The sequence below is a fragment of the Andrena cerasifolii genome, chromosome 15 (assembly GCF_050908995.1).
Source record: "Andrena cerasifolii isolate SP2316 chromosome 15, iyAndCera1_principal, whole genome shotgun sequence".
Classification (NCBI taxonomy): Eukaryota; Metazoa; Arthropoda; class Insecta; order Hymenoptera; family Andrenidae; genus Andrena; species Andrena cerasifolii.
Window position 1 is genome coordinate 2,236,636 of NC_135132.1, and position 21,963 is coordinate 2,258,598.

The 21,963-nt window shown below is 35.8% G+C and overlaps 2 protein-coding genes across 6 annotated transcripts in view; one reads left to right on the top strand and one right to left on the bottom strand.

Moving 5' to 3' along the window:
- The window catches only part of LOC143377219 (uncharacterized), a 69,835-nt gene extending 57,932 nt beyond the window's left edge, over positions 1-11,903 (bottom strand). Inside the window, exons 1-2 of one of the 2 annotated variants that reach the window (XM_076828281.1) lie at positions 11,753-11,900; positions 10,996-11,047 (exon numbers count right to left, since the gene is read on the bottom strand). In XM_076828281.1, the coding sequence (XP_076684396.1) occupies positions 10,996-11,047; positions 11,753-11,822 (122 nt within the window). In that variant the 5' untranslated portion in view covers positions 11,823-11,900. Of the gene's footprint in view, positions 1-10,995; positions 11,048-11,752 lie in introns of both variants that reach the window. The other variant, XM_076828282.1, reaches the window with a different exon arrangement.
- Positions 11,904-13,882: 1,979 nt separating this feature from the next.
- Frmd5 (FERM domain containing) overlaps positions 13,883-21,963 on the top strand; it is a 193,738-nt gene continuing 185,657 nt past the window's right edge. For all 4 annotated transcript variants that reach the window (XR_013087252.1, XM_076828201.1, XM_076828203.1 and 1 more), the window contains exon 1: positions 13,883-14,250. Coding sequence is in view for 3 of the 4 variants with exons in the window: in XM_076828201.1 (XP_076684316.1) it covers positions 14,155-14,250 (96 nt within the window). In the remaining variant the exon portion in view is untranslated. The remainder of the gene's footprint in view (positions 14,251-21,963) is intronic.

Sequence of the window (21,963 nt, forward strand, 5' to 3'; positions counted from 1 at the left end):
TATAACAATTTTATGCGAACAAAATAAAACTGGTGCATAAAACCCTGACGCTATAAAGGCGCTTAGTATCTTCATTCTATACACATATGTAAAAGAATATTGCATATAAGAGTATGCACCTAACTAATCCGAATTAAATTTACCATTAATCACAGAAAATAATAACAAACCACTATCTTTATTTCAACCATTCTATTTTCATTATCCGTAGCAATTTACAGAATGACAATAAAAAATCGCTACAAAATCATACGGATTTCTAAAACTAAATACAAACATTTCCCAGCGAAAAAAAGTACCGAATTTTTGGCTCAACTTACATAACACCCACAGTAACGCAAACGAAAGACAAAAGCACCGTGCAATTTCCAAAGTCCAAGTATAAACGCGCATTAATAGACGCGAGTATTACAAAGGCGTGTTTCTCTGGCGCGTCGCGTCGCGCAGAAAGGGAGATCCATATCGTGTCAGGCATACCGACGTAACTTTTATAAGCATTTCTTACGGAAATTGGAGTAAATTACGGCATGCCTGCCAACTGTCATCGGCACACGGGTTCCCCAGTCCTCTATATTCCTTGCACACATTTCCAGGGCTAGTTCTCCGGATCGATAAAGATTTTATTTCCGAAGAAATATTCGGCTGGAATCCAAGGGGACGCGAAAAGGACAGACAGGTGGTCTTGACAGCGCCTTTAAAAGTCGGAAGAACCGATGACTGGCAACTGGCGAGGGGCCCTGAACCTCGTGTAAAAGGTATGTACTGGTCCAGAGCGCCCTTGCCTTCGCTCCGTCAGTTTTTTCATCGTCTGCTCCCGGACTGCCGCCTTTAAAGCGATCGTCACGGGTACCGCGCTTTTACGCGGTCCTTTCTCAGCAGGTGTGCACGCATGTCTTACTCACTGTTAGTATCTTCCATTGCGGTCGCCTCTTACCACTGCCAATACTAAGAGATGTGTAAATCGTTGTACACTGCTGGGAATATTTGCGGCACCGCTCGAGCACAGTGCTGGACGAAAGTTTTAATACAGCGCGGGATTCGATGCACAAACGTCTGTAGAAGTTTCGGTGTCGCCTGTGCATTCTCTCCGGCACGTAACTTTATTTCAACTGCAGTCACTCGGAAAAGTATCCGCCCACTATATACGTATTATATATTTTAATTAGAGCAATGTTTAATTCGGAATTATCCAGTAAAATTTACGTTTGTGTAAACCTTGATTTATTTTTAGTTAGTTCCAGCTGTCGAAGAAATGCTCAAAGAAATTTAGCTGCAAGAATGGAACAGGGGAGGCAGAATTTCACGGAGAATTAGTTGAATCTGTGCGTAATAGATTGAAGCTTGTAATAAAATCGCAGGAATAGCAGATGAATATTAATTTATAATTAAATATTGTTATTACCTTCCACGGGGAATAATACTTTTTTTTTAATGAATTGTGTACAATTCAGGGCCCGGATGCAATAAGGGGACTTGCGCTCGAAAGTGGGAGAAATTATTGTCCAAACGCTAAGATTGGAAGGTTAATTGTTGGTAAACTGAATTTTAAAAAATATAGTGTTGTAAAGCTCGTCATGACACACATTTTTTCTATTTACAGTTTGTTTGTCCGATCATTACTATTCGAGCTAAAAATTATAAACGAAAAATTGTTCATCGTCCAAAATCATTATTTCTTTAAACATAAATTGCGATAACTTGAGTAAATATTAAAGGATCGTTATGAAACTTGAAATATAACTTCAGAAAACTCTGGCGAAGCCGTGAAATGTATGCGCAAAACCCTTATGTTAACAAATGTAATAATATTTAATTAAAAAGGAATACATGTTTTTCAACGTTCGCTGTTAAAAAGAATCGAGGCAAGGAAGAGTTTCACCAATTTTCACACTGATTAATAAATAATTGTAGAAGATGTGACGATATATAAATCTCGCGTGCCATCAAGAGTTAACGCTAGTGCTACGACTGCCATGCAGCGCATTATACGCGGCCGCTGACTGTTGGTGACGCGCGAGATTTATATATATCGTCATATCTTCTACAATTATTTATTAATCAGTGTGAAAAATGGTGAAAATCTTCCTTGTATATTAAGGAAAAACTTTGTCGCTGCAAGTTATATGTACCTAAAAATTTCCTCGAAACTTTTTAACGGCGAACGTTGAAAGATATGGGTTATGTCCAGTATTACTTTTAAATGAAATATTATAACATTTTTTAACATAAGAGATTTGTGCATACATTTCACGGCTTCGCTAGAGTTTTCTGAGTTTTATGTTTCAAGTCTCATAACGATCCGTTAATATTTACTCGAGTTATCGCAATTTATGTTTAAAGAAATAATGATTTTGGTCGAAGAAATTTTTTTTGTTTATAATTTTTATCTCGAATAGTAATGATTGGATAAACAAACTGTAAATAGAAAGAATGTGTGTCGTGACGAGCTTTACGACACTATATTTTTTAAAATACAGTTTAACAATATTTAATTTTCAAATATTTCTTAGCGTTTGGACAATACTTTTTCCCATTTTCGAGCGCTAGTCCCCTGATTGCATCCGAGCCCTCAATTTTTCACTTGGAAACAAAGGTATATTAATCTGTATTAGAATTGCAAAGTCTTACTTTGAAGCCGATTTAACGTGTAAAGTGTGTTACGTATAGGGTGGCAGATACTCTTGTGATAGTTAAGGGTATATTTAAAGAGAACGTTTTTGCAGGTAAACAGAACAGTGTGATAGTCCAGGAAAATTCGATGGAAATATGGCCAATCTAGGGAATAATGGGCCTTTATTTCGTCGTTTTAAACAATATGTCAAAAGTTCCCATCGATCCGCTAAAACTTTTACAGGGGGTTGTAGGTAAAAAAAATTGTTTTCGCGAATATCTCGTTAGCTATCAGTTTTGCGACAAAAAATAGTTATTGTGAAATTTATAGCTTAGGAAATTTTCTACAAAAAAGGTTAAATGAGTTTTTTCGTAGGAATAACCATTTTCACGTATGACGGGTTACCAAGTTTCAACCCTCATACTTTTGACAAGGGAAGATCTCGAAGCCGGAAATTCGAACAATTATGAAACTGTGAATATGTAGGGGATATCTTCCTGAGTACAACGGAATTTTTGTTTGCTGCCCAAATTCACTTCGAGAGGGTGCAATTGACCCCTGAAAATTGTTCGATCTCGCTGTATTCGGGAGGATTTATAGAATAATTTGACGCAACAAGCAACCGAATAACTATTACTGTTTCGACACAAAAGATGTTCCAAAGTTGAAAATTTGCAGTTTTTTTTCAAAATCGAATTTCTCAAAAAAGAAACGCCTATTGAATGTTACAGACCAAAATGGCTGTTAGACAGTGTAATTTGGCCATTCTCTTTAAATAATAATAATTTTTTGAACGGCCTCCTGGATCACTGAGATATTTCACCTTCAGAGTTTCATCCTTGGGATGCAACGAAACAAGCAAACTCCATAAACAAATTCGAAAATTCTAAAGAAATCACGCCAACTAGTATGTGCCAACAAATGTAACCATCATTTTTGCAATGTATCGCTCTTGACGTATAAAAAAATAACAGCCACTTGGTAACAGTGGTACCGTTAAATTCGTTTATATATGTAATGTTTACAGGAACCGTATTATTTCGTTTTAACTTTCTAATTAGCTCTCTGGAGACCGTCTTTCTCCACAACACCCTGTATAAAGTACGATACGTATACCTTGGTACAGTGACACGCGTTCTCCAAGTTTTACGACAAGCTTCAGGCATTCAGTTAGAGAAATGCGACTATGTGAATGCATCTCATAATATCCTAACTAGAATGATAGGAAGAGTACAAGAATTTTCCATTAAAGAGCAAGAGGGTTGCTAAGTGTTTAAGGGGAATTGTTTTATCATAATGATGAGGATTAATGTCTTACAGCTAATGGTATGGTCGATATAGCATTTAAATAAGAGCAATTACAACAACAGTGGCGGATTTAAGAGAAAAGGCCCAGGTGGCAAACGTTGAGGGGCCCATTTTTCAGGAAAATGAAGAGGTAGTTTACTAAAACGGGGTGAATGTACAGAAAAGTATAGGGAAAAAAGTGCTTGGGTAAAATCATAATTTATTTTTGAAGACAGGGCGCTAGGAGGTGGGCCTTCTGAGCTGGGCCCATTTTTCGAGAAACTAAAACGGTAGTTTACTGAAAACATGATCAGTGTAATAATACAGAAAATGACTATAGTTAGGATAAAATCATAATTTTTTTTTAAGGATGGGGCCCTGGTGGGGCCTTCCGAACAGGGGCCCAGGTGGCAAACGTTGAGGGGCCCATTTTTTCGGGAAAATGAAGAGGTAGTTTACTAAAACGGGGTGAATATACAGAAAAGTATAGAAAGAAAAATGCTTGGATAAAATCATAATTTATTTTTGAAAATAGGGCGCTAGGGGCTGGACCTTCTGAGCTGGGCCCATTTTTCGGGAAACTAAAACGGTAGTTTACTGAAAACATGATCTGTGTAATAATAATACAGAAAATGAATATAGTTAGGATAAAATCGTAATTTTTTTTTAAGGATGGAGCCCTGATGGGGCCTTCCGAACAGGGGCCCAGGTGGCAAACGTTGAGGGGCCCATTTTTTCGGGAAAATGAAGAGGTAGTTTACTAAAACGGGGTGAATGTACAGAAAAGTATAGAAAGAAAAATGCTTGGATAAAATCATAATTTATTTTTGAAGACAGGGCGCTAGGAGGTGGGCCTTCTGAGCTGGGCCCATTTTTCTGGAAGCTAAAACGGTAGTTTACTGAAAACGGGCTCAGTGTAATAATACAGAAAAAGAATATAGTTTGGATAAAATCATATTTTTTTTAAGGATGGGGCCCTGGTGGGGCCTTCCGAACAGGGGCCCAGGTGGCAACTGCTCATTGGCCGCCCTGTTAAATCCGCCACTGACAACCAAGCAATGGAAGGAATACGCTTCGTTTGTTCTGATGATAAAATAACATGACATTAAAAAGTTTAATAATTGTTTGATCTCTATCATTTCAGACTCATAGTATTTTCTAATTAATTGCAAGACTATATTTGACACTACTCGTACAAATTGTTCAAAAATAATATTCTTCGTAAATGTTGATTCGTTTGAAAAAAAAAAAACAGAGTAATACGACCATGTGTCGCTGTGGGTTTATCTGCAATGTTTTTTTTGTTCGTGCATTGCCATAGGGACGGTATAATGTCGAATGAATGAACGAGATAAATATGCAAAGTAGCTGCATGCAAATAATCATATAACTGATATTAGGCTTAGCACTTTTAGAATAAGATATATTCAATGATTTTATACCTAAGTAAATTTAAGACATTATAGGAAAATAATCCCCTTTTGAAGATATTTCATCCCTTCGTGTTTAGTTTATAAATGCTTTCTATATGCTATTTTGATTAACTACTCAAATGCTTTGGCGTTTTTTATATAAGATAATTTTTTTTACTAATTATCTAATACGAAATGTATATTAAATAAATGTGTAATTCACGTAGCTTTCATATGTAACGTTATTACGTTAAGAAACTGGGCATGTCCATATTTTTTATAATCGGGTTTTATATTTTTGTTTTAAGTTTCATTATTTACTTCGCAAAAATTTTAGATTATACTATAGAAATGGCTATGGATTCGCCAATTTGATCCAAACTTTTTGCAATGAATTTAAAATGGTAATGCGGCAACGCATGTTTGCACATTCGTGCACGTATACATTATTTATGGAGATATTTAATGTTACAGTTTTGGCAAATTGATGACGGCTCTTGATTATTATAAGTGAAAGGAAGTGTACCGTATTCCAACTCGGCAGAATTGGTAAAATAGTAGATTAATAATCAGAAGTTTATACATTCATGTTTCTGCTTGGACTAGTTTCATTTCAATGTTTCATTTCAATCTACATTTTAAATACCTTCTTTTTTACTATTCTCGTTATTTATAATTCTAGAGCGATTTTTTTAACTTTACTAAACATTCTAGGAACACGACAAACGCGACTGACTGTGAGTATGTCTGTGGAGACATTTTTTGGATATAAATAAAATTTTTGATAGATATTTTTTAATGGATAAATTTTAGGCTGGTCTACTGTTATCGTATACATTTCCGTTTTACATTAAGTTACTCGTGGAAATCCTAAACTTCGTAACATAAATCTTTAAAAAATGATTTCAAACACCATGACGAATGGCAGGGACATTTTGTCAGTCACAAACTTTGAGAAATGTTGCAGAGATCTTAAGATATTAGTTTTAAGATAGGTAGTCAAACACAAATGGCCAATAAATTGGAACGAAAACACAGGGCCCCAACAGACTCGAATATTATTAATAACTTTTACTAGCTTATCCATTCTACGATATTATTAGTGCATTTTTCTGTTTGTGATAGTCCATCAATTGACGGAGAGAATTTCCCGAAATATTAATTTAAAACAAAATGGTGGCTATTTAAAGTTGAAATCCTGATTTTTTCGTGCAAAAATCACGCGAAAAAATCAGGATTTCAACTTTAAATAGCCACCATTTTGTTCTGAATTAATATTTCGGAAAATTCTCTCCGTCGATCGGAAGATATATTAATATACTAACGAAATCTTTTTTGTTTTTTGATTTTAAATAATCTGGTTCCGAATGGCAGTGCTCACCTCAAAAGCAAATTTGTAAAAATGCCTCTTGGATGTCGGTTGTTACTTTATTATAAACATAAGTATTTTTCTACGAAAAAATTACCAAATGTTCTTTAAATGTTGCTCTCTTAAGTTCAAAAAGTTCTGTAAGAATATATGCTTCCGCTTTTTCAAAAAAAATTCACAAACATTCGCCTCTTTAATTAAAAAGAGAAGATCAGATATAATTCGAATTTCCTGAAAAAATTTAATAAAACCTGTTGATCAACCTAATACGTTTCATCATCTCCATCGCTGTGTTCGCCGAATGCAATCAAACATTATCCTAGTGAAAAAGAACTTGGACCGTTTCGATTCACATTAAGATTTGAGATTGTGGTATTAATTTTATTAGCAATTTATTTAATTGCTGGTTGTTATCAATTTTTTCGACTTGTCAAACTCCATTAAATATTGAATAACATCGAATTCGATAAAAAAATTGAACCGGAATTATTATTCTTGCAGTCCAGAAAACGCTGATAAAATACTCTTAAAATGAAATCCTGATTTGGACCCAAAAATGGGGTCTAATCGCGAGTGATCTATTTAAGGGGTCAGTCCACTGTGACGGTTTGAAATATTAAGCTATTTTTAAAGATTTTTATTATTGTATTATATAGAAAAAATTTAAAAGAATTTTTTTAATTTGTTTTAAAACTTAAAATGAAATTATCTCAAAACAACATTTTTTCAACTGGTGCAGGTGATTGCAAAAAAACTATTAGACTAATCGGTCTGAAATTTTTACACGCTATTCAGAACATCAGCGGCTATGGCCAGGACCACGGAAACCTTTGTGGATTAACCATTTCATACTTTTTACAAGGCGAAATAATTGAAAAATTCACCGTATTTCGACACTTAAACTTCAAACCTCCGCCATTTTGTTAATTTTTTATCAGTAAAAATAATCCTGATTCCGGCGATAACTACACTCATAATGATTACAACACACTTTGAATTTTTTGTTTCACATGCGTCGTTCTCCCGGAATCACATGCACCAGCACTGCATCGCTTTCTCAAGGCGCTCACATAAGTGCGATATATATTTAAAAAAAACAGTTAAAAATTTAAAATAAATTTTTCTTTATACTGTCAATAAGTGTATTAATAAGTAGACAAAAAATGATTTACGTTGGACATTCCGTTTACTAAAAAATAAATCCTAAAAAATATCAATTTCTCACGACTTCGCAGTGGACTGACCCCTTAACAAGTCTTTTGCGCCTCATTATCATAACCTACTGCTCGCTCTAGTCCCGATTTAACTGGGAGGATCGCATTGCTCTTACACACTTTTACTAATCTACGTTGATACTCTTCGTTTAGAACATCTTGTTGTTTGCACGTATTCTTGACAGTGCTCCCTTACATTGTCGTCTCATTTATAAATTGATACATTAAGCGATGCCGTAAACGAGTTTCGTTAAGTCTCATTTTAATAATTTTTTACGAGAACAAAGTACAGCATGGGAATGTTTCAAAGACTGAATAGAGGTTGGAGAACGTAAGATCGTTTAATGAGAACGCGCACAAACGAGATAACAGGCGACGTTACTTATGGAAATGCCCGGTAAATGTTTCGACAATTTTTAAAAAATGTTGGTAAGCGACATTTAACAGAAATTTATACCTAGGAACGTAGATTGATTTCGATAATTCGATCGCATATTTATTTGGTTACGCTAAAAATGACAGTAAGGTCGAAGCCAGATATATTGGCCGGTGAGTTTCGTGAGGGGTACTCTCCCACCACACCGTTTGCCTGCCTCGGTGCTCCTTTTCTCAACGTTTTCTGACTCGCTCTCGTTCCATCTCGCTCTCGCCTTCGCAGAACAAGAGTGAGCCAGAAGTGGTGGGGGTAGCGCCAAGCTTCTAGCGTGTAGGCCAAACCGAGCTTTCAGCGTAGAAACGCACAAATCAGAATAGGTGTGCGTTAGCTCCGAAAAAATTCAGGAGCTTTAATGGTCAGAACATTGATTCTTTCTCGATAGCTTCATCTCGATATTGGGCTACGCATAGCTTCGTAACACACACAACTATTACGCTAAGAATAAATAACAGCCAAACGGCTAGGTTCAGGCGGAGCCGACCAGCGTTCCCGCTACCCCACCATACCCTGCGAGAGCCACGCAACTCCACTGACAAATACACGATCGTCAGGTGGTGGTGGTTGATTTCTCCTCGATCGCTGCTCGCGAAAACGAATTCACCGGCCAATATATCTGGCTTCAACCTTACTTCGTTTGACTTGTCGTAGTATATAGTATTGAAATTTTAATTTAATGTTAGGGGTCATCCTTAAGGAGGTTCGATACCTCACTTGCGGGGCAGGCGGCGTGAGGGGTCAGCCTATGTATATAGAGTTAGGAACGATGGGGCCGCAGTGATGGAGGGGGAATGTGTGCGTGACTAACGCAGGCATAACCACCAATCCTGTAGGTGTTTCCCCCTCCATTCACTGCAGCCCCATCGCTCCTAACTCTGCTTATACATGGGAGCTCTGCAGTGATCCCAATCTTAGATAAAAAAAATTATGTAGACAAAAATGTTATTTACATGTCTATTCCTAATAAAATTATTACTACACTCTTTGTTTTCGAATTCAATTAAACAAAAAGTATGTTTAATGCAGCTAGAAACACAATATTTTTATTAAAAGTAGCGTAACATATGCGAGTGAAATGCGGCAACGTCGCTTTGCGTCCATCTTTTTTTCCATCTCTTTCCATCTCACACTTGTGACGTATTTTTGCGCGTTCGTACTGGTTCGCAACAAATTACTAAATACATGTTTACAGCTTGGTAAGTAGTGTTTTCACCAATTTTTACTGTATCCTTTGTACAAGTATACGCTGTATAGATGACTACCTGGCGTACAGCGTTGCCACGTTTCAAGCAGTTCCTTTAGGCAGTTCCAAAAGTACGAGCACTTTGCTGTCTATTTATTCAATTATCTAATAAACCGTACGGTTCATGTCCGATTTTTTTTTTAGAATTTCATGGGAATACTTAAGCTTTTCATTGCAATATTTTTTTAGGACTTTCTCACTATTTTTATGGACTCTGTGTAACATTTTATAGAAATTTTATCGCTTCTCCCATAACAGCCTGTGTATAAGAGCGCAACTTTGATTTCAATTTTTTCAAAAACCGTGCGGTCAATTAATTTTAAATTTTTACACAATGCGGACTACACTTTGAACATTAGATTGAAACACTTTTCAAAGATTTCTCATTATTTCTTCTCCAGTATCGAACCTCCTTAAATTACGTAAGGCTTTTTGGGGAAGGAGGGGGGCGCGAATTTCTTACGTTTTCTTACAAGGGAGGGGGGAGTCAGGTAGCGTCTTACGTTATATTTTAACCTAATTTTCAATAAATACAAATTCTATCATTAATATTCCAGAAAATGAGTTTTAGTTTAAATTTCCCGAAGCCGAATTAAACGAATTATATAAACCTTTAAAATAAATTTAATAGCTGAAAAAGTTAAATGTATAAAATATTACGTAAGGAGGGGGTTGGAATATCGAATCTTACGAATTCTTATACTGGGGTGGGAGGGGGGTAAGAATTCGCCGAAATTACCCTTACGTAATTTAAGGACGGACCCTTATGGTGTAAAATAATTTTCATATATATATTAAACAAATGCACACACTGTATGTTTTTAACTTTCTATAAATGTGTTTACACATATTTGAAACTCAACACCTTTTATGTTACATGCTACTCCATTTTTTTGAATTATGATCCTGTAAGCGTTCGTTATACTCACATTTGCAGTAAAATAACAATGAATTGTAAAATAAATGCAGGAAGAAATGAAATTTATTCGATAATACTAATGTTATTGATAAAGACGGTATTAATCTTAATAATATTATTTTTTAGATTATATTTGAATTGCTATTGTATAGTTACCTGAAACGTGCTGTAGGTATATGCAATTTAGATACACGAAAATTACGAAAAATCCTTTAAACTATTCATATCTTCAAATCATCCGCATATTATAAAAATCGAATTACTAAATTGAGTTGCAATATTAAAAAATTCGTACTTTCGTATTTGATCGCAAGTAAAATATTAGAAACAACACCTAATTGCATAAATCGCGTTTGGGTCAAATTTGTTTGTTCAATTGAAGCAGGATAAGCTTTCAATGTATCAGTGAACCTTAACAATTACGCGTACGCATCTAAATAATATTTCACATACAATTATCAAAAATTTATTTCATTAACACAAAGGGAACAAACAGTACGAACTTACCTGACGAACAGCTGTTCCTGGTTATTAACTCTCCAGGACACCACGGTGGCCCCTAGAACACGAAAAATTTCGATCAGAATCTCGATTCAACAATTCTTTCCTCACTCTGAGACGCGAAAACGACAGTGAACTTGCTGCTAATTGTATTAATTCGCACCCGGTTCAACTCTGCCGCCGCGCACGCTTGCAACGTAACTGCAATTCGTAATCGAAAATTTAAAAAAAAAACTACGGCCTGTTTACAACGACGGCATCTTAGCGAATTTGGTTCCCGTTTTAATTGGCTCTGAAGTGTACTCTACGTACAGAATGTACGAGGAAAGCTATACCGAGAAGAACACATCATATTTCACATGAAAATTACAAACGGTCAACTTGTCGATACGCAAATGTATGTGAACCCGCAAATGCACGTAAAGAACTGCACAAAAACTAGAGGTTAGGCTTGAGTAAAGGCGCGCACACACTTCGCCGTCTCGAACGACTTCAGACACACGAGCCAGATCTGGGAGCGGCGCTTTGTCAGTCCATTACAACGTATCCATTCGAACCTTGCTGCCAGTCTACTGTTTTTTCTTTTGCTTTTTTCAACGGTAACTGATGATGTCGGGATACAACTTTTTCGGAGCAAAAACTGACCGTGCAAAATTACTAGGTTAGTATCGGGCTCGCACGGTATTTCAGGGGACTGGTGAGAAAATCTGATAGCCAATTCGCAGATCCGACCGTTTTCAGTAATCTGTACGCGCGCACACACCGTGTAAATTTATCGTGCAGGTGGTATTGTTGCCTCTGTCGAGCACGACAACGCTGGTAGCCGCTGCCATGTTTGAATCGTGAATGCGCCGCCGGCTTCTCGCCCGACGCAATCCAACCTTTGTTCAATGCCCCGGGTTCGCCCCCCACCACTTCGATCTTGTTACTTTTTATACACAAGTCATTTGCCGTCGAGCGCCATCTACGAATCGCTTCAGGCACTCTGCGAAGCCAGAAACCACTTGCCCTCGGTAAGGACGAAATTCGCGTCCACTGAACAGATAATTCCGAACTGTTTTAGTTAATGCCGGTGTATATTGAAAAATATGAACGCTGTAGATAATGAATAGTTTTCAGTGGGAAGTGTACGCTTCAATTGTTTCTTTAAAGTGGATTAGATAGGGTAGATGTCCCGATTACCGTGCCCTGTCCCTATGACCGTGCCTTTATGCTTAAAGAAGCCGTGCAAAACAACTCGCATAAATAAATAAGGAAAGAAATTTGTTTAATTAAGTTAATCTATTAATTTACGCGTTACAAACGAGAAGGTTGCATTTTTAAACAATTTAAGCATAGTAAAAAAAATTTCAAAAATGTATATGAAGATTTCGATGGATTTACCTAAATCCTTACCGGAAACGGTAAGCAACACGTACTTTACAGGAGTGAATAAATTCATAATTATCGTGATTTGCACTTATGTAAAGTGTTTATTATATCATAAAAGGTTCAAATTTTATGAAAAATAGCTAAATGAGCACTTTTGAAACGTTATCGTATTTTTAAAGTGGATACGGTAATTGGGACGGGAATTTAACGCTTATCCCTATTACCGTGCCCCTCGAAGCCCACTGGCTCCCTCTGTAACTGCTAAACCTAACCTTACTTTCGTTTCGCAGAACGGGTGAACAGAAATTTGTATTTGCATACTTTGCTTTTGTAATGAAAAGGTCTTATTAAAATTACACAAAAACACCTCTCGTAGAGCAAAGAAATGTTTTGAATAGTTCAAAGTTCAAAGACATAACCTAACCGCGGGAACGCTATTCAAAAAAGGGGGCACGGGAATAGGGACAACGCATTTTTCGAGGCACGGTAATTGGGACAAAAACATGTATTCTTATTTCAATTAAAAAAATATGAAAAATTAACATTTTCAACTCGAAAAAATGCCATAATAAAAAGGAAAGTTCAAAACACCAATATAAATTTTCACCAAGCAAAATTAAAATAAGAGAAGTCAGTAATTAATTCCGGTAATTGGGACATCTACCCTACATTGAAATTGAGTAATCTTTATTAATAAAGGGGAACGTTTATGTTATAACTACAATAGTTTGTGTTATTTAACACTATTACCTTGTTTAGAGTATTATGTTATTATCATTGTCTAAAGAAATTCAATACATTTTCATCGTATTACAAAAAGAAAATTTTTAAGAAATTTTAAACTACATAGATATCTCGTGAGCCGATTTTTTCCTGTTCGATTTTACAGATGAGAAATCTCGCGAATTTTCTTCTATTGTGTGGCGTTTTGGACAAGACATCACGTATCTATAATTAATAATTTATCATCTTTATGGTCTGACTTGACTTTAGGCAGAATATTTTTTAAATACTTGCTGGAAGTTTAATAACTTTTTAAAGATTATATAAACAATAAAATGAAAAATATATATAAAAATGGATCCAGAGATTAGCAGTCATTACATACGCAATATATTTTCATCTTATCTAAAGCACCAATAAATGAAAAAATGAAGAAAGGTCGCGAGATATCTATCTCGTTTGTAAAATCCAACAAAAAAAAACTCAGCCTACGAGATATCTTGTCCCAGATTTAAAATGGTCTATATAAACAATTACACATTATTCTGTAAATACAAGAAATTCTAATAAATTTTAGAACACATCATAGTGGACTCTAATACCGCCATAATTTGATTCTAACTCTTTGCTACGCTTTTCCTCGTACCGGTCCCAAGCACAATTAGGCTTTTGTGACATTTGGGGCGGAGTTTTCGAACTTCCCGCCACAAATCGAATCCACCGGCCAATCACGCTATCCAATTGCTGCGCCCGTGAACGGCAACGCCGCGTTCGGTGTGCTGCGTTGGAAACGTGGCATCCTCGCGACGGCGAGCCAGTGGATGGGACCGGTTGACAGATAGTTTGGTGTTCTGCTACTGTGATGTGTTCTCGTTCATTGTGCTGTGCCGTTGTGCGCTGTGTCAAGTTGTCGGGAAATTCGCTGGAAAGTCGCGCACCGGCGACAGTTACCATCGTTTACCGCAACGACATCGTGTGAATCGAGTATAATCAACGGGCAGTGTGTGGTGCTGTGGAGCAGGGGACGATGAAGGCCGGGGGGATAATTCGGGTGGCGACTTGAGGGCAGAAATGTTGAAATTTGGCAGCAAGAGTGACGTTACAGTGGTGCATCGCGCCACTATCCGACTTTTAGATGACGCCGAAATTATCCACTGCGACTTTCAGGTAAGGTACCCATTCACGAGTGATGGCACGCGACGAGCTATCGACGACGCTCGTACACGCGCTTCTTCTACCCCTTTTCTTCCAGCGACCGGTAACGATCGCCCACTGAAACAAGCCGAGGGTTCGCTACTCTGTGAACTTGAAAAATACTATTCCCCTCGGAAATTTCTCTTCGCTTCCCCTACGATTATAACTTAGGCTTCGTCAGAGCGGAACAACCGTTTCGATTGGTCCTAGGAAACTACTTGTACCATCGTTCTCATTGCCAAAAGAGATCCCCTTGCATTTAATACCAGCATCGATCATTATTTTTACGTAAGAAATTCATGCGGAAAATCGAATGTCTTTAAGCGTTGTGTGTCAAGTGCAATGCTAGTGTTGTTTTGCTCAGTTTCGTGCACGCATAACTGCTATCGATGGGGACTTGTATTCTCTTGTAGTGCAATTAGGCGGAGAACTGCGTAGATATTTTCGGCAGTAAGTCGACTAAGTTGGTTCGATTTTAGGTTTTTTTTTGAATTTTAGAATTTTTGAGCAAGCGAGGATAATATAGCTTCCGCGTAAGGTTAGTCGAAGTTAGGAATGGCACACTCCTATTTTAACTGCCCACTCATTGTGTACACCTATGCGTATAGGTACATTATATCAAACTAATGTCGGACCCTCGTGTGGTAGGACCACGTGCACTTACTGACAGCAGTGACGGTTGCTTTTTTTTAATTGATCTAGGTAAACCTGCTCCGCCTGTGTTACACACGAATGTACTCCACCTTCGTTTTAATTGTTGTTGTCAAACACCGACTGTCCAACATTTGCTTCCCGTTATTTAACCGTATTTAATTAATGAGACGGATTCATGGAAAGATGTTGGGTATTAATTAAACGTAATTAATAGACACTCTGTCTTGTTGATTTTTGTATCACGCGTCTTTAAATATTTATAATTTATGCTATTTATTTATATAGTAAGATGCAAATGAAAATGTTGCAAATATGGCAGTTTATGTATGCATTTATCAATTCACGAATGGATATTTTTTGGCCTCTTTAATATTAAAGTAAATTTATAAAAATCGTGTTCAAATTGATAGTTAAATTTTCGTGAATATTAGAATAAAAAATGTTGCAAGTTATTGTGCACAATATTCATAACTAATTACCATAATTCCGTTTTATATTTTCAAATTTCATAAGATTTTGGTAATTTGGATTTTAAATAATTTACCGTGCGTCGACATGAATAATACTGTTCGAAATAGTTAAGTGTGTAGATAATGGCTTTTTTTAGTCTTCATAAGCTTCACTACTTGTTTTTACCCCACGTGCATAGTAGAATAAATTTATGAAAGTATTTTTCATACATCTGTGATTGTATATACACATCGATATCGGTAATTGTATTTTGAAAACAATTCCATATAAATCCTGGGCACTGATACAGTATTTTTAAATGAAACAATTTGTTTCTACACACTTCGTATATTGTTTTGTAATTTTGTTTGTAAATGGTAGGAAATTCGTCGCACTTTACCGGTAGAATTAGCTAATATTTTTTCTACACTGTTCATGATCGGCATAAAATTATTTTTTCTGCTTGTATTTCTATAAGTATTAGAACCCATATAAACAAAAATGCTAAAGGAAAGATTTTTTACTTTTTCTACCGTTTATCAATTATTTTAAGCGGCATTTATCTAAAGACACCCTGTATATACCCACGTGGATCGATTACTTGTTCGTTCAAAGGACGAATCGAAAATTTTAGGAAACCGATATTCGTCATACACGTACTTATATTAATGTAAAACACACTTTCAAAAAATTTTGTTAAACAGCGCACCGTCTAGTTTTCCGTTATTAATTGTAACTACATGACAAACACAGCATGCAATTTCTTGCGCAGTGTAAGAAAAAACAGGGTACACACTTGCTATGTCTGAAGCTTGTGGGATTTAATATATATGTACGCGTGTACAAGACGTTTTTTTGTAAAGTGATCCTCGTTGTTATTTCTAGACCTTGGAAATTCTTATAAATTACTGCGTTCGGACGGATGCACTGTACGGTATCATTATTATTATTATTTTGAAAATGATTATTTTGTAAGAAGATTACTAACAAGGGGGGGACATCATGTGGTAGACACCGATTTTGATTAGCCTTGGCACGATGGTTCTATGTCGAAAATAAGTAAATAAGGTAAAGGATCCAATTACTGTCACCTTAAGCTATTTTACTTAAAATAACGAATAAATAAAACTATAGTATATAATCTATAGTACAGATAATAGGTTGAATTACATAATTCTTTTTGTGTATGACTTTACAACGTTTATTTATTCGTTATTTTGAGTAAAATAGCTTAAGGTGACAGTAATTGGTTAGGTGTCAGTAATTGGGTCCTTTATCCTAGGTGTCCCAGCGTTTTTGCCAATGAGCCTTAATAATAGAGATATTTACATGGAAATTATTAAAAATTTCATAGTGGCCGCGGGGTTTTAGTGGACAAAAATCTCACACTACCATGGCGCCCTCGGGGGATTCCCCTCTGAAAGAGTCGGGGTGCTTTTTGAAGATTTCCCCAAGTTAAAAAAAAAATTTATAAAACAAAATTTATTAAGTTTTTTTTAACGTGGATACATCTTCAAAAGGCACCCTGACGCCTCCAAAAGGGAATCTCCCGCGGGCGCCAGGGTAGTGTGGGATTTTTACCCACTAAAACCCCACGGCCAATATGAAATTTTGGCTGTACTTCCGAATGGCCCCAGTGGCCGATCGACACTAGATTTGTGCGGAGGGGTTGGGAGGGTGTTTTGACCCTAAATCTAAAATTGTTGCTTCGGGAATTTATTAGTTTACGAGATATTAATAAAAAACTTTTAGTATTTCTTTTGACTTATTCCGACATTATGCATTCCACTTTCCAACTTGTTCTGGATATTAGTATTGGTTGGGGCTAGATTAGTGCGGGGGGCGCGTAAAGCGACGTAAGTTTGGAGATTTGCGCCAGAAACTTGGAGATGCGATCCATCCTATTATACAGGGTGGATACCTGTTAATTTATTGATAGGCAATACTCTAGGGGGTGATTCTACAGGCTAGAATAAGACGAAAATATGAAATACAATTTTTTAATATCGCGCTTCGTTTTCGAGAAAATTGGCTTTGAATTTCAGCTATATATGCATGCCATTTAGGCGCCTGAGGGGCACGCGGAGGTAAGGGGAACGCGTCCAGCTGTCCGTAGGATACATTGGGGGGAGGGCAGGATGAAACCCCGTTAGGGTTATGTATATGCCGTTCAAAAAAATAATTTGTAAACAAAAATTAACAATATTTTTTTATTAATATTTCGGAAACTAATAAATTCCCGAAGCTACAATTTTAGATTTAGGGTCCACACCCCCTCCCCACCCATCCCTTCAAGCCCCGTGTCGATCGGCCACTGGGGCCATTCGGAAGTGTATCTGAATTTTTTAATAATTTCCATGTATATATCTCTATTATTAAGGCCTATTGGCTGAAACGCTCGGACACCTATTTACTTATTTTCGACATAGATCCATCGTGCCAAGGCTCATAAAAATTGGTGTCTACCACATGGTGTCCTCCCCTTGTAAGCCTTTAAAAATAAAATCGTGTTTCAAATCAAATTTTATGTGTATTCTATACTCTACGCAATTATTCATACACAAAAGTATCCGCCCACCCCATACGTATAATATATTTTACTTATTTAAGTAGTTAGACTCAGGATTACCCATTATTATTTGCGTTATTATAAACCTTGATTAATATATTTTTAATTAGTACCATCTACCAGAGGAATACTTCAGGGCTGTGGAGTCGGAGTCGGAGTCGAAAAAATATATGCCGACTCCAACACCGACTCCATATTAGTAAATTTAAAAAAAAAAATCCGAGCTGTGAGCTCTACGTGTTTATACATACTCGCGATATATTTTTGTTTAACACTCGTACGATGATTGCAGGGTCATTTGGGCCCAACTTTGACGAAGTCAGGCTCCAACTCAGTTCTCAGATTACAATCGCCAATGGAGTTTTTGAACGACACTCGTTGTCGCTCTAAAGCAATATTGTCGGCACTACTTTGAAAGGACACATTTCTGCATTCGTCGAAGCCCGTGACCGCAGTAACCCAGTCAGTCCAGTTTCACAAAATTTGTTACCGTCGCTTTAGCTTTTTATACAGTAGATATATAATATATACAAACATACTATATATTAAATATTAGTAATTACTAAATACATATATATATATTATATATTATATAATATTATATATTACATACTATATATTAAATATTAGTAATTACTAAATATATATATATATATATATATATATATATATATAATATATTATATATATATATTTAGTAATTACTAATATTTAATATATAGTATGTTTGTATATATTATATATCTACTGTATAAAAAGCTAAAGCGACGGTAACAAATTTTATATAATTTCATATATATATATATATATACACATGTACTGAGTATATTAACAATCTATTATAAATGCAGGAGTCGGAGTAGGGGTCGGAGTCGGTGGTAAAAAAAAAGAGGAGTCGGGGTCGGAGTTAGGAGTTTTGACTGCCGACTCCGCAGCCCTGGAATACTCAACAAAATTTTGCTAGGCCAGAGGAACATAATAAGCTCGAATTTCATAAAAAATTATTTCAATTCGTGCATAACAAAATAAAGATTATAATAAAATCGCAGGGATATTAGAAATATAAATATTGAATTCGGCGAATATTTGTTTGCACTATCTTCGCTACTTCCACGAATAATACTTTTTTTTATATAAACTGTGTACAATTTTTCAATATAATGCACCCAAAACAAAAGTATATTAATCAAGGTTTATATTGATATGTATTAGAATTGCGAATTCTTACTTTGAAGCTGATTTAATATGTAAAATATTTTACATATAGGGTGGACGGATTCTTTTGGGAGTAACTGTATTTTATCCTATGTAACGCGATATGAAAGTTGCTTCTTACACAGATTCAGTGACCTATTGTACAAGGTCATTTAGAATCATAACCACATGCTGGAATGATTTTGAAAGTATATTTACAATAATAATTAGATTACACAATAGCTGCTCAAGATTCGGAGCATTGCTTGTTTGTAAAATTTGTTGTGAACTAATTTTATTGTAATGAAATTTCTTTCAAATACAGCTGTTTCGTTACGGGCTAGAAAATGTAATCTTTCATTTACAGAGACAGAAACTTTGTCCAGTAAACAGTCATTTCACGCTATATGCTCCCGTGCTAATTGCCTATGCTCTCAAGCTTCAGAGATTTCATCAGCTTCAGATTTTACCGGGTCTGTCATATACAGGGTGGCTCTTAGTAAGAGGTGTATGAAACAGTTGTTGAATTATTTTTGGGAGATACGGGAAAACATAAGATAGCTTTCCGTCATTATTTTTTATGTAGAATCTCGTTCTATCAACGACCCAGATTTTTAGTTTCTGCATATGGTTCTAGAATCACTTGTAGCTTTTAAATGCGATACTCTCGTTCGTGCTTCAGTATAATGAAAGTAGAAACGAAAACAGGCCCAACTGATATTTAAAAAAGAAGAAATAATTATTATATAATTTTTGACTATTTACAAATTTTAGAGTTGTTATTGCCAGAATAAATATGATTATGCAACCGGTCGAGCATTTTGTAACAAGTTATATTCGTGAATTATTTCCATTAATTAGTGTTAATGAAGTTAGTACTTGAATTATTTCAAACAAGTTTCGAGACATTCAATAAAAATTTTCTTACATAAAATATGATAAACTTTTGCCGTTTCCAGTATCCCCTAGGTTAGCAACTATTTTATGCATGTCTACGGATGCTGTAGTTTTTACAGACGCTGCATATTGCGATAAGATAAGGTATGGATTACTAAATTTCCTGTCGATTTTCCGTTCGTTCTTTTTTTCAGCATGTACATATATTCATGAATAATAATTTGTATTTTTCCTAATTGTATCAATAAATATCATTGAAAATAATATTTTAATGTGAAAGTTATTTATTTATTTATTTTTTTTAAAGAACCCACATTTTATTTGAGAGAAATTACACGCGAGGTGCCAATCACAGACCGGTTAATAAAAGAAGATGAACATTTTTATTTAAAAAACAATAGTGTTGGCAATCTCAATTATGTTGAAACTGTTAAATTTTTTTAATAAATTTTTATTATTATTCCCTCAAACTCTGTATGGGTATTTTTGAAACTGATTTTACGTTAATACAGTCAACACTATTCCTACCGACACTTCACTTATACGTCACGAAATAGGCGTCAGGGTGCCTTTTGATATCTTCGCTTTAAAAAAAAATTTTTTTTATGAATTTTTTTTTTAAAAATTCTTTTTTTTAACTTGCGGAAATCTTCAAAAGGCACCCCGACTCCTCCAGAGGGGAATCACCCGGGGGCGCCAGAGTAGTTGCGGGATTTTTACCCACTAAATTCCCACGGCCACTATAAATTTTTTTAATAATTTCCATGTAAATATCTCTATTATTAAGGCCCATTGGCAGAAACGCTCGGACACCTATTTACTTATTTTCGACATAGATCCATCGTGCCAAGGCTCATCAAAATCGATGACTACTATAGGTGACCTCCCCTTGTGAGTTAATAAAAATATAATTGCTTCGAGAATTATTGTTTGCGTGCAATCAATTTTGATTATTAAAAGATGCCACTCTTAAGCCTATATTTTATCTTCTGGATTGGCACGGGCGTGTTTTTACGCCTAGACGATTCAATTCACTGCCTGGCATTGGCGCATTTTCACGCCGAGACTCTGCTGGGAAGCATATAAAGTACAATTTCCCCTGTTATAGTTACGTTTGTCATCAAAGCATGCATTTCTGTTAGATATTCGTGATAATTTTACAAGTAGATTCTTCAGGATTTTTCGATAAAATTAAATTGAAGGATCACCTCCTTCGGAGTGTTTTTAGTTTCACGTAATTCGAACCACTCATTTTGCAAATGAAAGGGATATTAGGTACGCGTAATTAAAAGCAGTCCGGATGAGGTGGAGTTTGAATAAGCTTACAAAACCATTTGAAAAGTTAGCGAAGGCATAATGAAAAATACAGAAATGAAGATTTTCATTCGTAGCTGACTCATTTGTCACGTACAATCGCTCTGCCCGCCAGCCCCAGATTGGCCCGTGCTTTCCGTACGATTACAGAATAAGAAGATAAAATACATTTGCCTTACTCTTGGTGTATCCTGTTCCTGGAAAGTGATTGGTTTAAAGGCGAAATAATTTAGATTGTTTTCTCGAACAGAAACTACCCGCCTTCGCTATATGCGCATAGACCCATTTAATTCACGTGCATATAACCGGCACTTAGTTTAATGCGTTTTCGCTAGTAAAATCACGTAACACACATTTATTTGAAATATGGCAAGAGTGACTTGACCCCGAAGACTTAAACGAAACACAAAAATAATATGTAATCAATAAATTGCAATCAAATTACGTTTTCAGGAGATAAACATAAGAGCTTCCTGGTTCATTATAGCTAAAAATAAAAAAATAGAAAACATTTCTTAAATAATTTTTGAAAAATTATGTATAAACTGTAGCCTCTGTTTTTACGCAATCGAAAAATGGCGGGTAGCTCCAGACTCAATTTTCAACAA